The 14,749-nt window shown below is 41.3% G+C and overlaps 1 protein-coding gene across 8 annotated transcripts in view; it reads right to left on the bottom strand.

Annotated features, from left to right (window-relative positions):
• Positions 1-195: 195 nt before the first annotated feature.
• Positions 196-14,749, bottom strand: part of MCF2L2 (MCF.2 cell line derived transforming sequence-like 2) — a 183,876-nt gene continuing 169,322 nt past the window's right edge. For 5 of the 8 annotated variants that reach the window (XM_030494555.1, XM_030494558.1, XM_030494556.1 and 2 more), the window contains 7 exons: positions 14,096-14,185; positions 11,923-11,994; positions 10,083-10,169; positions 7,786-7,904; positions 7,112-7,224; positions 6,019-6,122; positions 196-4,824 (listed from right to left, as the gene is read on the bottom strand). In XM_030494555.1, coding sequence (XP_030350415.1) covers positions 4,724-4,824; positions 6,019-6,122; positions 7,112-7,224; positions 7,786-7,904; positions 10,083-10,169; positions 11,923-11,994; positions 14,096-14,185 — 686 coding nt within the window. In that variant the 3' untranslated portion in view covers positions 196-4,723. The remainder of the gene's footprint in view (positions 4,825-6,018; positions 6,123-7,111; positions 7,225-7,785; positions 7,905-10,082; positions 10,170-11,922; positions 11,995-14,095; positions 14,186-14,749) is intronic. The other 3 variants (XM_030494557.1, XM_030494561.1, XM_030494559.1) reach the window with 3 other exon arrangements.

Consider the following 14,749-nt stretch of genomic DNA (forward strand, 5'->3'; position numbering starts at 1 on the left):
AGGGAGATGGGTAACAGAAAAAAACCACTGTGCCTTTTGTGACATATGTGTTGGACATATGGTGTCAAATAAAGTTAAATTGGACAGATGTGTGGGCTTTTTTCAGCCATGATGATGTGCCTTTACTGACACTCCTTTATTTTGAATAGAAAGCAAGCTCATGTGACTTTTTACTTCAGATAGAGACACCAACCACAACGTTTTGTGCTAGTTATAATTTTTATAAATTTCAAACAAACTGTGGTTCTACACAGGTCAGAATGGCCTAATTACAGGAAGTTCATTTGCACAATTTTTTCTTGTAATAAACTCATACATTCTGTCTTGACTGGGAAAAAGGACAGGTTATTCTGTGCTCTTTCCCTGTCTGATTATCTCTCATCGGTCACAATATACAAATACATCATTATCAACAGCATGAAAAGATGTAAGAAAAAAACACTTAGCTGAGGAGAAGAAATCTTAGCAGCTATTTCAGCTCGAGCTGCAACAAGAAATAGACAATTTGGCTCTTTTTTTATTATTATTATATATTTCTAATCATATATATATTTGAAGTCTGAGTATTTTTGGAAAGGAAGCACATGGCCTTCCTCACACCCAATCCTGTTTGAAATCTCAAGAGTCTAAGAAAATTATGAATAATAAAATGGCTTTCCATCACATACACAACCAGAATATAAGACACACGCACAGCTTTGCTGTCACTGGCAAGAAAAGCCAGTGTTCAGATGTGGTTTGGCCACAGCCATTTAGGATCAAGACAATGACCATTGGTCTGATTCTCCACGCAGTGGGGTTAGACGTGAGAGGAAGAGAGGGTCAGGCCTCATTAGAGTTTAGCGTGGCTTACTAAAAGCAAGACCTGTGTATCACGGCAGCTGCCCATCTACCTGTTTGTCATTACCGTCTGTAAGGAAGGAGTCTACACCCAGCTGAGCAGAGTTTTGAGGTTGTGAAGTTTTAAAAGTTTCACAGAAGATGGCAGCAGAGCAGAGGAAGGAAATCCAAGTCAAAACCTCAGCCAAGAGGGCAGGTCTCGCTAGTCCGACCCAGAGAGAACAGCCAGGCAGCAGGCACGGACTCAGGGGTCAAGCAGCAAGGGAACAATGCTCAACCATGAGTGCTGCTACAGCAGAGATACACCTTGGACCTTGTCTCTTCTACAACTGAAACTTAGTGGCAACCATTACTTTTAAATGACTTTCTGTTCACTCTATCTTCTACAAACAACACTGAAATGAAATCCACATTTGAAAACTATGATTTTTAGGTCTATCTACCTAAAAATTATGGTGTCAAAGACCTACATATAGAATAAAGTACACATTAGTCTTGCTAGACATCACCAAATCATATTCTAGACGGTACATGGAGAGTCATTCCCTTAATTATCACCTTGCTTGACAGAAATACAGTAATTAAAAGACTATCCCATCTACTAATTTAAAAGGAAAAAAAAAAAATCAAACCCTGTTTTGTCTCTTCAGCGAAGCCAGAAGGTTACTTTTTGTTGGCTGTTCTCAGACTTGCCAGCAGCCTGATCTGTCATCGAACTTCATTCTTTAAAAACGCAAAGCCAGCAGTGTGACACTGTCTCACTGACATCTGCACCACAGGTATCAGCCAGGCAAAGGGCTCTGGTTTCTCCCCAGCAGCAGCTGCCTTGGTTGCAGTATCGTCTGGGCTTGGAACGTGGAGACACAAACAGGCAGAAACAGCCCTTGGCTCACTGGCACTGCAGGAAGGTTAAAGACACAACTAGTGGTTGTGGGCTCCCTGCTCAGGTTCAGCAGTGTCCAAGGATAGCTGTGATACAACCAGCTACCAAAGACCACTGAGAGCCAGACTGCTGTGCCACTGCTGCCCACAGCCATAGAGCAGTGAGTTACTTGTCATCATCAGGATATTCATGGTGCAGAAGTGACTCAAACTTTGGTCCAACAGGATAAAACACAAGATTTTGGGAGGTGGAAAAAAAAATAAGAAAAAACCAACACCCCCCCCCAAAACCAAAAAAAAACAAACAACCCCCCCCAAAATTAAAGCCAAACCCCAAACTGTTTTCAAGCGCAAAGCAGGGAGGAAAATTGTTATAATCCAGCCCATACCTTTGCAGTTGACATGACGACATGGTGAGTTGGGTGACAGGATACACTTCTGTAGCAATCATCTTCCCTGTTCGAGCTCTAGGCTGCCTCACAGGATGCCACTACTGACACTCATGGAGGGTACAGCAGGACATATGAGGTTGAATGCTTTGCTTTCCCCTGGAGGGTCCCCAATTTTCAAACACATGCTAAAATTTAGCATCATAATTCACCACAGGGGAAATCCAATAGCTCCAATTTTTTTCCAGTTTTAGGAAGATATTGAGGCACCAGGGATACAGGACTAGCACACTGTCACCCTGCACACAGCAGAGGTAGGAAATGGACCGACAATACCTGATTTTCCATTTCCTGTTCAAACAGAGCCTTCCCACTGCCATTTCACACCATTAGAATGAGATTCCTGTAAAAAAACTCCAAAGTGCAGGTTTGCATCCTTCTGTTTGTCAGCAATGTTACAAATCCTAGTTTTGGCAGTTTCATATACCCATGGTAACCCTTCCCCTATCTTTCTCTCTCACACACATACACAAGCTTACTATATTTTATCAATGTGCAATCAAAGCTCTACCCCTTTCCTCTTCTATGCTTAGGGCAGGTGTAGACAGAAGCACTGTTATCAGGCCATGCAAAAAATACACAAAGTAATACAGAAACCAAAATGAACTCATTTTGGGGAGATGATAAAGTAATTGCACTGCAAGAAAACATCACTGCATATTTCCTTAGGGGACTGAAAGGAATCAATTCTTCCCTCAAGATGTTCATGACTACAGTAGACTAATAGGATTGATGTTCCTGAGAGGCTACATGTCATTTTTAAGGTAAATAACCAGCACAAAACAGACAAGATCTTACATCTGTAGGACAAAATTAGCTTCCAAAAAGGTACAGAACTCTCAAGTCCTTCAGTCATGAAAAACAATGTCAGAAATCACAGAGTTTAGATATTAAGGGTTAGAAGCACCATGGGAATTCACCACCACAGTACAACTAATAATTAACCAATAAGACTTCACAGGCAAACAAAATCTGAATAAACCTTTTACCTACTCTAAGGCTTTTTCTTGGATGGGACTATCTACCTTCTTCACAGCTATCCTGACCTCATACACTAAGATATTTGCAATGCCAGCCTCCACAGAGACACAGGGAAAAACATTCAGGTCCCTGCAAAAATAATAGTAATGATACTGACTCCTACTATTTGCTCAGAGGCTCAGATACTGAAGAGTGGGTTTTGGTTTTGCGTCATCTCTATTTTTAGCGCTTTCGTCCCCTTTGTTATTTACATAGAGCACCACTAGTCTCAGTGTTAAACCAAAAATAACTAATAGTGAAAGCCAATCACTCACTCTTGACCTTCTAGGGTAATTTTTACCAGGCTGATTTTTGCCTGTATACAACTCTGAGTCAATACTTATCTTTACTAAAGTATTAGCAGCTTTTGTGGGACCTAAGACCCAATTACCATCAAAATCCCTTCATGCTTTAACAGCTGCTCTAAATGAGCTAATGGCTTATAGAAGAATAATATAACATCTGTGATCATTTTATATTATACATTACAGCCTTATGTGGCAGAGATTTGGTAGTCCTTTAATCAAATGTCCTGGAAAGAAGTATTTAACAACAACAATCTATCCACTCACTGGAGCATCTAATGCTCACTGCCTATTTGCAATGCTTAAGTGTATTCCAAATGGGGGATGAAACGTATCTACTCCATAGCGCAGCGCACAAAGAAAGCATGCAGTCTACTCAAACATATGACATAAAATGGCATTCAATTGAATTCTCGGCACCAAATGCAAAGGATTGTGATCCAGCAATCACAGACTGCAGAGGGGAGAGGGGAATGACATATTGTAAAGAGTTCAAAATGTTCTTTGTCACAGTAGCTGTTACACATCTTTGCTTCCCTAAGCCCTGCACCTCGATCTCATAGCCAGGAGTTGCTATTTGTATCAATCCAACACGATTCTCTATGCAGCAGGTCATTTGCTGTGCCGTTCCAGAAGTAGTCATATCATTGCTGCACGAAACCTCTCTGATGGTCCAAGTCAGAAGTTTCCTTACACAACCACCCTAAAATCGGATGGTTTTGGTGTTGACCATCAGCAAAAAGGGCACATTTGTGATGTATCAGCTGGAATTAAGGAGGATGGGGAAGGCACAGCCAGAGGCCAGCAAATAGAAAAACCACCAGGCGACCCCATGGTAGAGCAAGAACTCATCACCATGCATGTGCCCCTCTGCATAACTTGGTGTTCAAGCGAAGTTGCCAAAAGGTGCGTGCATAGTAACTCTTCAGCTCTGCTGTTGACCTAATTTAGGCCACATCTTCTGAAACAGTTTGATAATCAATGTGAGAAAGATTTTTCTCCTCTAATACTGAGAATGGGTTTTGATCCTTTTTGGATGTTTAATGCTCATTTTAAGGTTGTGTTTCCCAGCTTGCCAGGTGGACAGCACAGTTCTCATCTGTTCATGCCGATAACGTTTTAGTGAATGATGAACCTCAGAGCTTGCGAGAAAGGCAACTTTGATCCAGTGTCCACCCAAAATTAAAGAGAGATGGACGAGGTCCTGAGGAAGGCTGGTCCTGCTGTTCAGCTGCCAGCCCTCTGTTCTGCTGGGAAGCTTTTGGCCACCTCGCTCTCCTTGGTGTCTGACTCTACTGAGGCTGTACTGCAGGAATCATTGTACATGTCTGAAAAGGAAGACATGGGCATTGTCACTATAATTTGTCTAAAGGATGTCCCATCTACAGTCTTGAGGTTTATTGTTAAAAACATGAAATAAAAAAAAAAAAAAATCACAATTCTACTGCTCTCCTAATTCCTTCACTAAAGGAAAGGGAGGCTATTTTGGCATATAACTAACTGTAATGTGTGTATGGCTTTATTTTTCTTTTGAAGCATTAGACATGCCAAAGAAATGAAAAGACACAGTTAGGCACTGAAGGTAAAGACCTGGTGTGGAGGTGAAGGAGCAGCAATTACCAAACTCCCTCTAAAGCACAGCAAAGAATCCTGGTTAACTTTCAGAAATGTTTTTTTCCACTTTAACAAACTGACAAAAAATAAAACCCCAAATCAACCCAAAACTAAAATTAAAAGAAACACGTAAATCAGAATAAAATGCTAGTAGCGCTCAATCACGGTTCCCATGGGAATGGCTATGCCAGATTTTGCTTTTTTCTGTTAGTGGAAGAAAAGCAGGACACATTTTGGTAAATTATATTTAAGGAGTGGCAAAAATGAATCTAAAATTGTAAACCTTTGATCTGAGTTGTTGAGATTCAGCTTTTCCAGTGCAACCTGTTTGAGTGTTAGGTCAGAACCAAAGCTGAAGAAAGGATGACTTTTAGTGCTGATTTGGCTGAACACTCACCAGAGCAGCCCTTCCTCCAGCTTTTGGAGCAGCAGTGAAATATGATGAAACCCATAATGGTTCATGAGATTTTGGTTTCAAACCTAGACCTGAACCACAGTCCTGATACTAATCTAAATCCAGAAACTACCCATGTCAAGGTGAAAGCTATCCTGCAGTTATAACATACCCTACCATATGACACACTTGGGCTAGCTGTAAAGTAGCCAGCCTGGTACTGGTAGCCTCAGAAATTGCTAGGAGATCAAATTCTGCCCAGGAAAGGAAAAACAATTAAACCATGCCAAGTAAACTGCTCTGACTAACTATCTCTGACACTCACATCATCAAATTTCAGGCTAGCTGAGCTGCATCACCAGAGACTGCAGCATGGACATACACTGAAGGCACTGTTTATTCACATTCTTCTTTAGCATACCAACAAAAAAAAACCCAAAAAACCAAAAAAAAAAAACCAAACAAAAAAAAAAAAGAGAGAAAACAAATGCCAGTAACACATTTTCTCTGTTACCTGCATTGCTGTTCTTAATTATGTTGTTACTGTCCCCCTCTGCTGGCTGCAATATACTGGCAGGAACCCAGTCACTTTTCTCCGAGACGAGTTTCTTCACTAACCTGAAATTCAGAGAACAGTCATTGAATTTCCCTAGATTCCCTTTCCCTTGATTGTATTTCTTCGAGGTGCACGTTGGGCAGCTATTTCCTAAACTAAGGAAGAAGGCAGAGGACCTGGGCAGTCCTACAGGTAGCCAGTGACTTCAGTTTCAGCAGTTTCATGTGGTGACCCCATATCCCAGAGCAAGCTCACTTGCAAAAAGACTATATGACAAGGAACCAGTGGCCATGGCCTGTGTTTGAGACCCTCGGACAAATTTAGAGCTGAAGAAAATGAATCTTTCATATTAGCCATTCCCTTTGCTGTAAATTCCATCCAGGGTGTATGGCTTTAGCTCATTTCCCACCTACTTCACCCTACGGCACTTGTTCCCATCTCAGCTGCATGTCATTTCTGAGTGAAGGGTCTGACTGCATGGGCACTTCAAGGAGATCAGATCTTCTTCCTCCAAATTACCCATGGAAGGAGAATTCAGATGTCCAGCCAGGTCTGTTCCTAACACTCACTTGTCAGCAAGAGAGAATAAATACAGCAAAACATAAGTGAGCTCAAGGGGAACAGATTCATTCCACTTTGTCAGCCACATGTTATATCTACGCCTTTGGGGCTAAAAATGCTCTCTGGTTCACTGCTGCAGCTCAGTGGAAGGCACGGGGATTTTACTGATGTATGCTATGGGAAGGTGCTGCCTTGACAGCTGGCTAAAGGTGTCAAAAGCCCAAACATTCTCCTCTGTTTCCTTTACGCAAATTTCCATCCTCTTAAGCCTCATGTCACAAGCATTTGGGATGAAAACCAACCAAGTGAAATTAACAAAAGCTGCTTGTATGTTCATGCCTCCAACTGCCTCTTTCATATTTTGGTCAATGGGATGAATGGATTTGGATTGATTTTCAAGAGGCTTTAACATTCTTCGGAATATTTTCCATCTTTTCCAGAAAGTTATGGCTGTTCTACCTGTAAGATTCTGTCTCTCTTCTGTACTTACCATTGACCATTCTCTCCTTCCTGCACAAACTGCACTAAATCTCCATCCTCGAGTGTAAAAGAATCCGGGAAACAGCTGTCAAAACTGCCTTCTACCCGAAAAAGATTGGTCCCCTAAAAGGAATGAAATTGTGCACCAGAAATACAGTCACTATGGATGAAAGAACACTGTGCAAGAAAGTGCGAGTTTAGTTAAATACTGAATTGGGCATTTCAAGCTGGCAGATTTCTTCTGTAGGGAATTGAGTCACTTTTCTTCTTTTTTATCATGCTCAGGTTATATGTTATTCAAACCTGGGACTGAACTGTGCTGTGCATTCAGGTTTTAGAATTAACCAGCCAGCCGTTATTCTGATATAGAAATTGGGTTTGTGACACCAGGTCTTGTTACCTCAAAAAGTCTGAAATTACTTTTTTAAAGGCTGAGAGTATTCCCTCACTTCAGTAACAAGTAAAGCTACAGCTTACAAGTAGGGGTGAGTTTTTATGGTCCTGATCCACAAAGCAGTCTTGGAATAATCTCCCAACACTCCAGATGAGTTTCCATCTTCTTTATTCCCACACATCCATGAATTTAGGGCTGGTATAACCCCAAACTTTGCAGGTAAAATTATGATCTTTGGAGAAGAGGAGGCTACACTGGGAAAGGGCAGTGTAATTTGAAAAAGGAATTACATTGTTAGGGTTGGTCTCTTCCTCCAAGTCAGAAGAGTTGGAAAGTTCATCTGTGCTGGAGGGGATGGCTTCAAAATCCTCAAATGTGTCTAGAGACGGCATTTGCCTGCTGGGCCAACCTTTTCAAAGGAAGTAAAACAAAAAGAGTTAGCTATCAGTCATTAGCCTCTTTCAGACTCAGTCTTTTAAAAATAAATTTTGACTTCACTTCCCACTATTCCACTTACTGAATTGCTTGTGCCTTTTTAGAGCTTGTTCCCTGATTTTGCCATTAAAATTAAGTTGCAACCATTATTCTGTCTCTAAAAACCTGTACGACTTGCTGTCATTTGTGGGAGTGAAGATAGGTGGCCGCAGTGTGCATGCCCATCAATACCTTGAGCTTTTAGCATTGCTAAATCTCTTCAGGAGGTACAAAAAGCCAGCAGCAGGAATATTTCTGTGGAGCAAGCACCATAGCAAATGATAACTTTTGCTGACATGATTTTCAGAAGGCCACGCTCATTCAGTTTCCAGCTTACCTCCACATGTTTACGTATAAATTGAAGTCTGAAGTCATTGAATTTTGGTTGACTTCTTGTCTCCTTGTCACCCTAAGGTGATATTGCCACCTCAGCAACTTACAAGACTATACCCTGGGCAGGCTGGAAGTGCAGGGAAGGGGCAGAGTGAACAACAAGGCACAAAGACAACCAGACCTTGGTAGTAGGTAGAGAAGATCTCATTAATTTCTCCTGTTGGCAGTCTTCTTGCATGATTTGAACCCAAAAACACCCCAGTCCAGTGGAAGGGACTTAATGACAGATTTCCAGCCCAAGCACAACAGCCAGTCTCTTTACCTACAAAGGCATATCCAGAGGATGTGTCTTGAGGGAAATTTAGGCTGCCTGAGGCTCCCATGATGGAAAAGTAACTCAGCCTCTTCTATACAGATGGCAATCATAATCTGCACTTTCCTTTACACTTGATACCTGTCCCTTTTCTGACAGGAGTGATTACACTCCAGCCAGGAGGAAACCTTAATAGCCTTAACAGATTATAAACTGAATGGAGGCAGTCAAATCAATGTGCCTTCCTACTTAATGCACCTGCTGTGCATTAGCTGATTCACAGGGACTCAAGCTAAGCAGATGCTGAATCAAGTTGTTTACAGTCTGTGGGCCGTTGCTTTTGACAAGGCAAAGCAGTGCTCTGACAACAAGGCTCATGCAGTGGGATTATGCACAACCTAGCACTCATAACCCACAGTAAAACCTGGCCTGAGACAATACAACACTCAAGCCACGCAGTTCAGGCAGTAAAGTGATCTGATCTGAGAGAAATAGGATTATTAATAAATTTATTTAATCCCTCCCCATGCACATCCTCCCTGTTACAGGCACTGATTGGTGCAACTTGTGGTCATGCAGTTCTGCAGCCTCTTCTCCCTTCTCTTACAGTGGGGCTGTGACTGCCCCAAATGCCCAATTCAGTTACAAGAGAGACAGTGACCTTCTTCCAGCAAACCATCATCCCCAGTTATAACCCTACAGGTATCGTTAGGTCATCTGAACTTTTCAAGTTGAAAACTAGCCTCTGAAGAGCTATTCATTGTGCTAGGTTGTGAGAGTCCCTGCCAAGGTCTATACCAACAGAGTTTTAAGACGGAAAAGGCAATTTCAGTTACAGAGCATGCAGCATATAGAAATGAATCCCATATTCTGTATCAGTATCAGCTGAATCACACCAGCAAAATACCAGCAACTGTCTAAATGTACAAGAATACATTGATGCTATCTAGCTCCAAACATTACAGCAATTTTAGTTCAAATTCACAGGTTGGGCTACAAAAAACAAAACAAGAATATATCTCTTTTCTGCTTAGACAAAGTTGCAGCTATCTTTTGCGGCTGTCATCTGTAGAAAGCATCCAAGGCAGAAACCTGAACAGCAAGGATTCCTTACAAATACATGCATCAGCCTTCCTTTTCCATAGAAATTGCTATTCTAATTTCAGAGACTAAGAAATAGCCGAAGTATTATGTACCTAATTCAAGCTACAAAATAACACAGATCAAATAGTGAGCTCTCTGACATCAATAGATAATTATTTTCAGCTGTGCCTGACTTACAGAAAACCACAATCCAGGACATTGTTTCACTTCCTGCTAGTGATCCAAGCTTGTTCTTCATTGCTTTCACAGGAATAATGCTTCATTAAAAAAGAAAAATCTCTTCAAGTGAAAGAGAGTAAGTATTATCATAAATTATATTTACCTTCTCAAATTGGAGATGATAAATGTTTTAATTTTGTTTACCTGTCTGTGAAGGCAGATTAGGTACGGGTCTCATGTTGGAACCGGTATTACATTTAGTCTGGGCCAATATGGTGTTCTCAAAAGCATCTGTGACAGGAAGTACAATTTGTGTCTTCAGGGTGAAACAGTGACCAGACAACCAGTACGAAGTGAATTCCTGTATCACCTACTGCAACTGGTAGTCCCTTTAACAAACAGGTGGACTGGGGTCCAACAGTTATAAAAGAGGAGACACGTGACCAGCACAAATGAGTGAAAAGACAGCAGCATTCCACAGAAAAAACTAAGTCTGAGAAGGACAACAAACAGCCAAGTGAATCAAACAGAAATATTGATGTTAATTAAGGAAAATTATTGCTGGGTGGACAGTGCAGTGTTCTATTTCACTACAGCTTCCCTACACATTTTTAACATAGTTTCCTTGCAGCATTTCAAATCATTCTGTAGGTGATGGTATATGGTTTTGATGCCCATCCATACAGCAATGAAACGGGACCAGGGACTCTCTCCTGTCCAGCCAGAAATGAATGATTTCACTCTTGATGAATGCAATGCAATTTTGTGGGGGAAGTTTTTATCCAAGTACATCAAATCCTTTGTGTTATTAGCTCTGTCAGAGCCCTGGCAACAGTAGCAATATCTCCTGGTAAAGGGATGCTAATGTTCATTGTTTCCCACTCAGTCTGGTGAGGGATGTTGTGCTGTAGGACCATGTTTTAACTAGTAAGGATCAACTCAGCTCTGTCCTATGGACAGTATTTGCGCCTTGAAATACTCCCTACCTCTGCAGCCGCAGTTTGCTGGATCAGAAGTATCTGACAGTGACGAAAGTGAGATATAAACAGCACAGTCTGGGAAACTCTGGTACTTGCTACCAGGATGATTCAAAATGTAGTGCTGTGGTCACTGGCAAAAGGACATACTCTGCAAACAGCAAAACTGCTATTCCCTCTGCTGTCTCTGAATTGTTTCTTCCAACCTCTCTGTTCCAGTCTTCTCTTCTGCTGAGAGAGACATAGAAGATAGCTCTGATATGTCACTGATTCCATCACTGATCTGGCCCCCTGCCCTTTCTACCAAGGTTTTGTGCAATCAACGCAATCCTAAGACAGGATTCCTCAGCCTGTATCTCTCTCCTCCCTGTCCTGCAGGAGGGGTACGCGGCTGCCTGTGCCCCACAAGGCAACACATGATGGCAAATGCTCATGTAAAGGGGAAAGCTGACAATGGAAGCCATTGATCTTCCAGTGGCTGAACTCTTTGGTATTGTTTATTAAACAATACCAAAAGCAGATTAAAAAAGCAGATTATTGATGAATCTGCTGCAAGAAATAGGTAGAAATTCTGCTTGGCTGAAATGAAACACTGCACCTTAAATGGATATTAATGTAGTCTAGCCTCTTCTGAAGTCTTCACGCACGTGGCTGCTGCTTCTCTTAGAAACAGACACTAACAAGGGAAGATGGATGCAAGCAACCAGACTGCAGGTGAAAGTGAAAAGTTGCCCCTTGGCTCCCTGCTGCTGCACTCTATGGAGTGAGGTAAAAGCCAGGCAGAAAGTCCAGATCCAGATGATATTCTGGACATTACTTCCCCAAACAGGCAGAGAATTAAGGTTTTATTTTAGGCCCATCCCTAGGTGAAAGTTAGTAAATATAATATGAGTGCAGGGGACAGGCAAGGGGGTGACAAGCTGTGTTTAGCACAGTTAAACAGATAACTGACACCAAGCCCCTAATGGACGCCAGTGTTGTCTGCTAGCAGTGATGAGATGTGAATCCAGTGAATAATATCAAAAGATTGCCAAACAGGTTTTCATGCAGGATGGAAACACTCATACCTTCAAACCCCAGGGGAGTTGGGTCACTCTTTATTTCATGTCTCTTGACTTTAACTGCAGGAACAAGGGGACCTGTGTGAAGTTTGCAGAGTCATAAGGCTGTAAATACTGTTAAAGGCGAAACTTGCTTTCCCATTTCCTAGAAACACTACCTGCCTAATACTTTCCATTACACCTACAAGAATGACCAACCCCTAAATTCTAGGTGGTGAAGATTAACACTTCTGTGATGTGGACAGGAAACAGACCCCTTTTTACAAGGCAGTGGACAGTAACTAAGTGTATCTGTTTCCAATCAGGTTTCACGAATGTTTTCTCTCACTCTTGCCCAGACTGAGTCACAATCTCAGCTTTCTACCTATGAGGCTGGCAGGGAAGAGCCCACAAAAGCCAGCGCTTATGCCCCACCGAAGTGGAGGACATCTGTCACAGGTCCTCCTCCTGTATCCTGACTCCACATGTGGAGGACTGGTGATGTGATGGAGCTGAACTGTTAGCAGCGAGGATCAGCATGCAGCAGTATGTCTTGCATGTGATGATCCAAACGCTCCAGCTAGACCTGCATTTGGCTGATGCTGAGACAAGACTCAGGCTTCAGTTCTTTTTTAAACTGAAATATTTTCTTAAAGCAGATGCTGTAAATAAAACACTTAATTGAAAATCACTGATTTCCCACCCCCACCCCCCTTTGTATTCAAAATCATTAGAAAAACAGTTTTCTGAGCATTCCAAGAAATTGCCAACAGTCTTATGGTGGACAGGATCTTTGGACAGGATTTTTTTACATGAAACTGTAACAAAGTTTGAATTTCAATGTAATTCACACATGCTGTCTTTGATAAACCACACTAAAGAACAACCCTTGTATGCCCTTTCTCTTTGCGCATATATGCTTCTTTCTGTGTTCCCCAGCTTTGCTAATAAATATTAGGAAATAATTGTGTCTTCTGTAACTTAGTAACTGATCATGTATGTCTGAAGTTGTTGCCAAGGACAGAAAGCTATGAGAATGTCTTCTCCTATTCTATGCCAATCATTTCTACCTGGTGATGTTTCAGTGTTACGGTCTAAAGAAGTTGGCAAAGAAACATTTGTAGGTAGTGGTAATATCACATCCCTCCTCTGCCAATAAACCCCACCACGATCTCGTTTCATGACCGCCTCATTGCACTGTGAAGGATATGGTTTATATCCTTCACAACTATTTAGAATACACTAAACACTGTGCAAACTTCTTCCTGACAAATATATAGCAAATATTTTTATACAAATGAATTCAACTATTTTTCCTTCTATTTTGGCTTGTGAATTGCCCTGCAAATCTTAAACATGCAATTCAGTTCCTCCATTTCATTCCAGGAACTGCCAAAGGACAGTATATTCAGAATTTGATGTAAGACCATATGTTCTATTATCGAAAGTAACTCTGACATGTAGGCATAGATGCCTACAATCCCATGGATTGCTTTTGAGTTTAAATGTAGGCAATAGTGCAGTAACTTAAAGTAGATTTTGTAAAAGTGCCTTTTTTTCAAAATAATTACAGCTCAAAAATAAAACTGATAAATTCCCAGATAAACTGCATAGAGTTCAATGCAGTCTGGGCACTTAGCTCCATTACACATGCCTAAAAATGTCCTTGCAAACACAATTTCTAATCAGAACTGTGGTTATGCTCAATATGCTTAAAGCTGGCATCTACTGCTACTCCATTTTTGGCTTGATTTCAGGCTTTCTTACCATCTGATATCTGCTATGAAGTGAGAAGCTTCTCTCCTTGAAAACAAAATTCCTGAACAGCTTCAAGGAAATGGAGAAATAATTTCTATTGAATTGCAGTTAATCTGAACAAGGGAGAAGTTGGAAAACCTAATCCCACATCAGTCAAAAGTTAAGATAGTTTCCATGGAAATTAGCACCACTCTTTAAAGCCTATTGCAGAGAAACTGAGAAAAGTCACTGTGTGCACTGGCAGCACACCTTGATAGACATTCAGAATGTCATGGCCTGCCTCCCTGCAGGTGTTACACTGGTCCTGACACTTCTTCTACTGGAACCTCTTGCATTTATAAAATTTGAGCCTGATGCACTCACTCTGTGAACAGCATTTGGCAGTATATGTATCAGTCAGCAGGAAGGGAGAAGGGTAGCTAAGCAAGCAGTATGACAATACCTTTGGTCACAGCAGAAGCATTAACTGTGGTGCTGATGGAGGAAGCTAGGGAAAAGCGACGGGTAACTTCTCTTTCCTTAGATTCTGGATCTGGGAGAATAGACAGACGCAATGCAGGGCAGGATTAGAGGTTAATAAGCACTGAGGGTAAAAGATGTCCAAAGCAAAGCAGCAGCTAGAAAAGGGTAAATAAAAAGTAGGTTGCTCCTCTAAAACAGCCAGGAAAAATACCCTCAACAAAATGAAAAGAGTTTATATGAACTTATTTTCAAAGCAATTCCAATTGCACCAATTTTAATACTTCAGAAAAGAGACTTACGCCAATTAATATTTTAGCAACCAACTAGTGTCTAAGTACAGCTACAAAACACAGGGAGATGAGCATGATGGTTAGAATGGTGTGTGTGTCTACAGGTGAGGTTTGGATTATTTTAGACATGGAACTGATCATTCTGTGATTACTGAAATACACTGAAAACCAAACAGGAATGGTTTGAAGTTCACATTTGTAATTTCTAGAAATTAACTGTGTGAATGCCTGAAAGCACTCTCTGAGCCTCCATTCTTACCTGGGATGTGGTAAAGCGGTGTAGATCAGCTTGGAGAAAGTGAAGGCAACAGAGCTTTTTTTTTTTTTTGCATTTATTCCAATTC

The sequence above is a fragment of the Strigops habroptila genome, chromosome 8, assembly GCF_004027225.2.
Source record: "Strigops habroptila isolate Jane chromosome 8, bStrHab1.2.pri, whole genome shotgun sequence".
Taxonomy (NCBI): Eukaryota; Metazoa; Chordata; class Aves; order Psittaciformes; family Psittacidae; genus Strigops; species Strigops habroptila.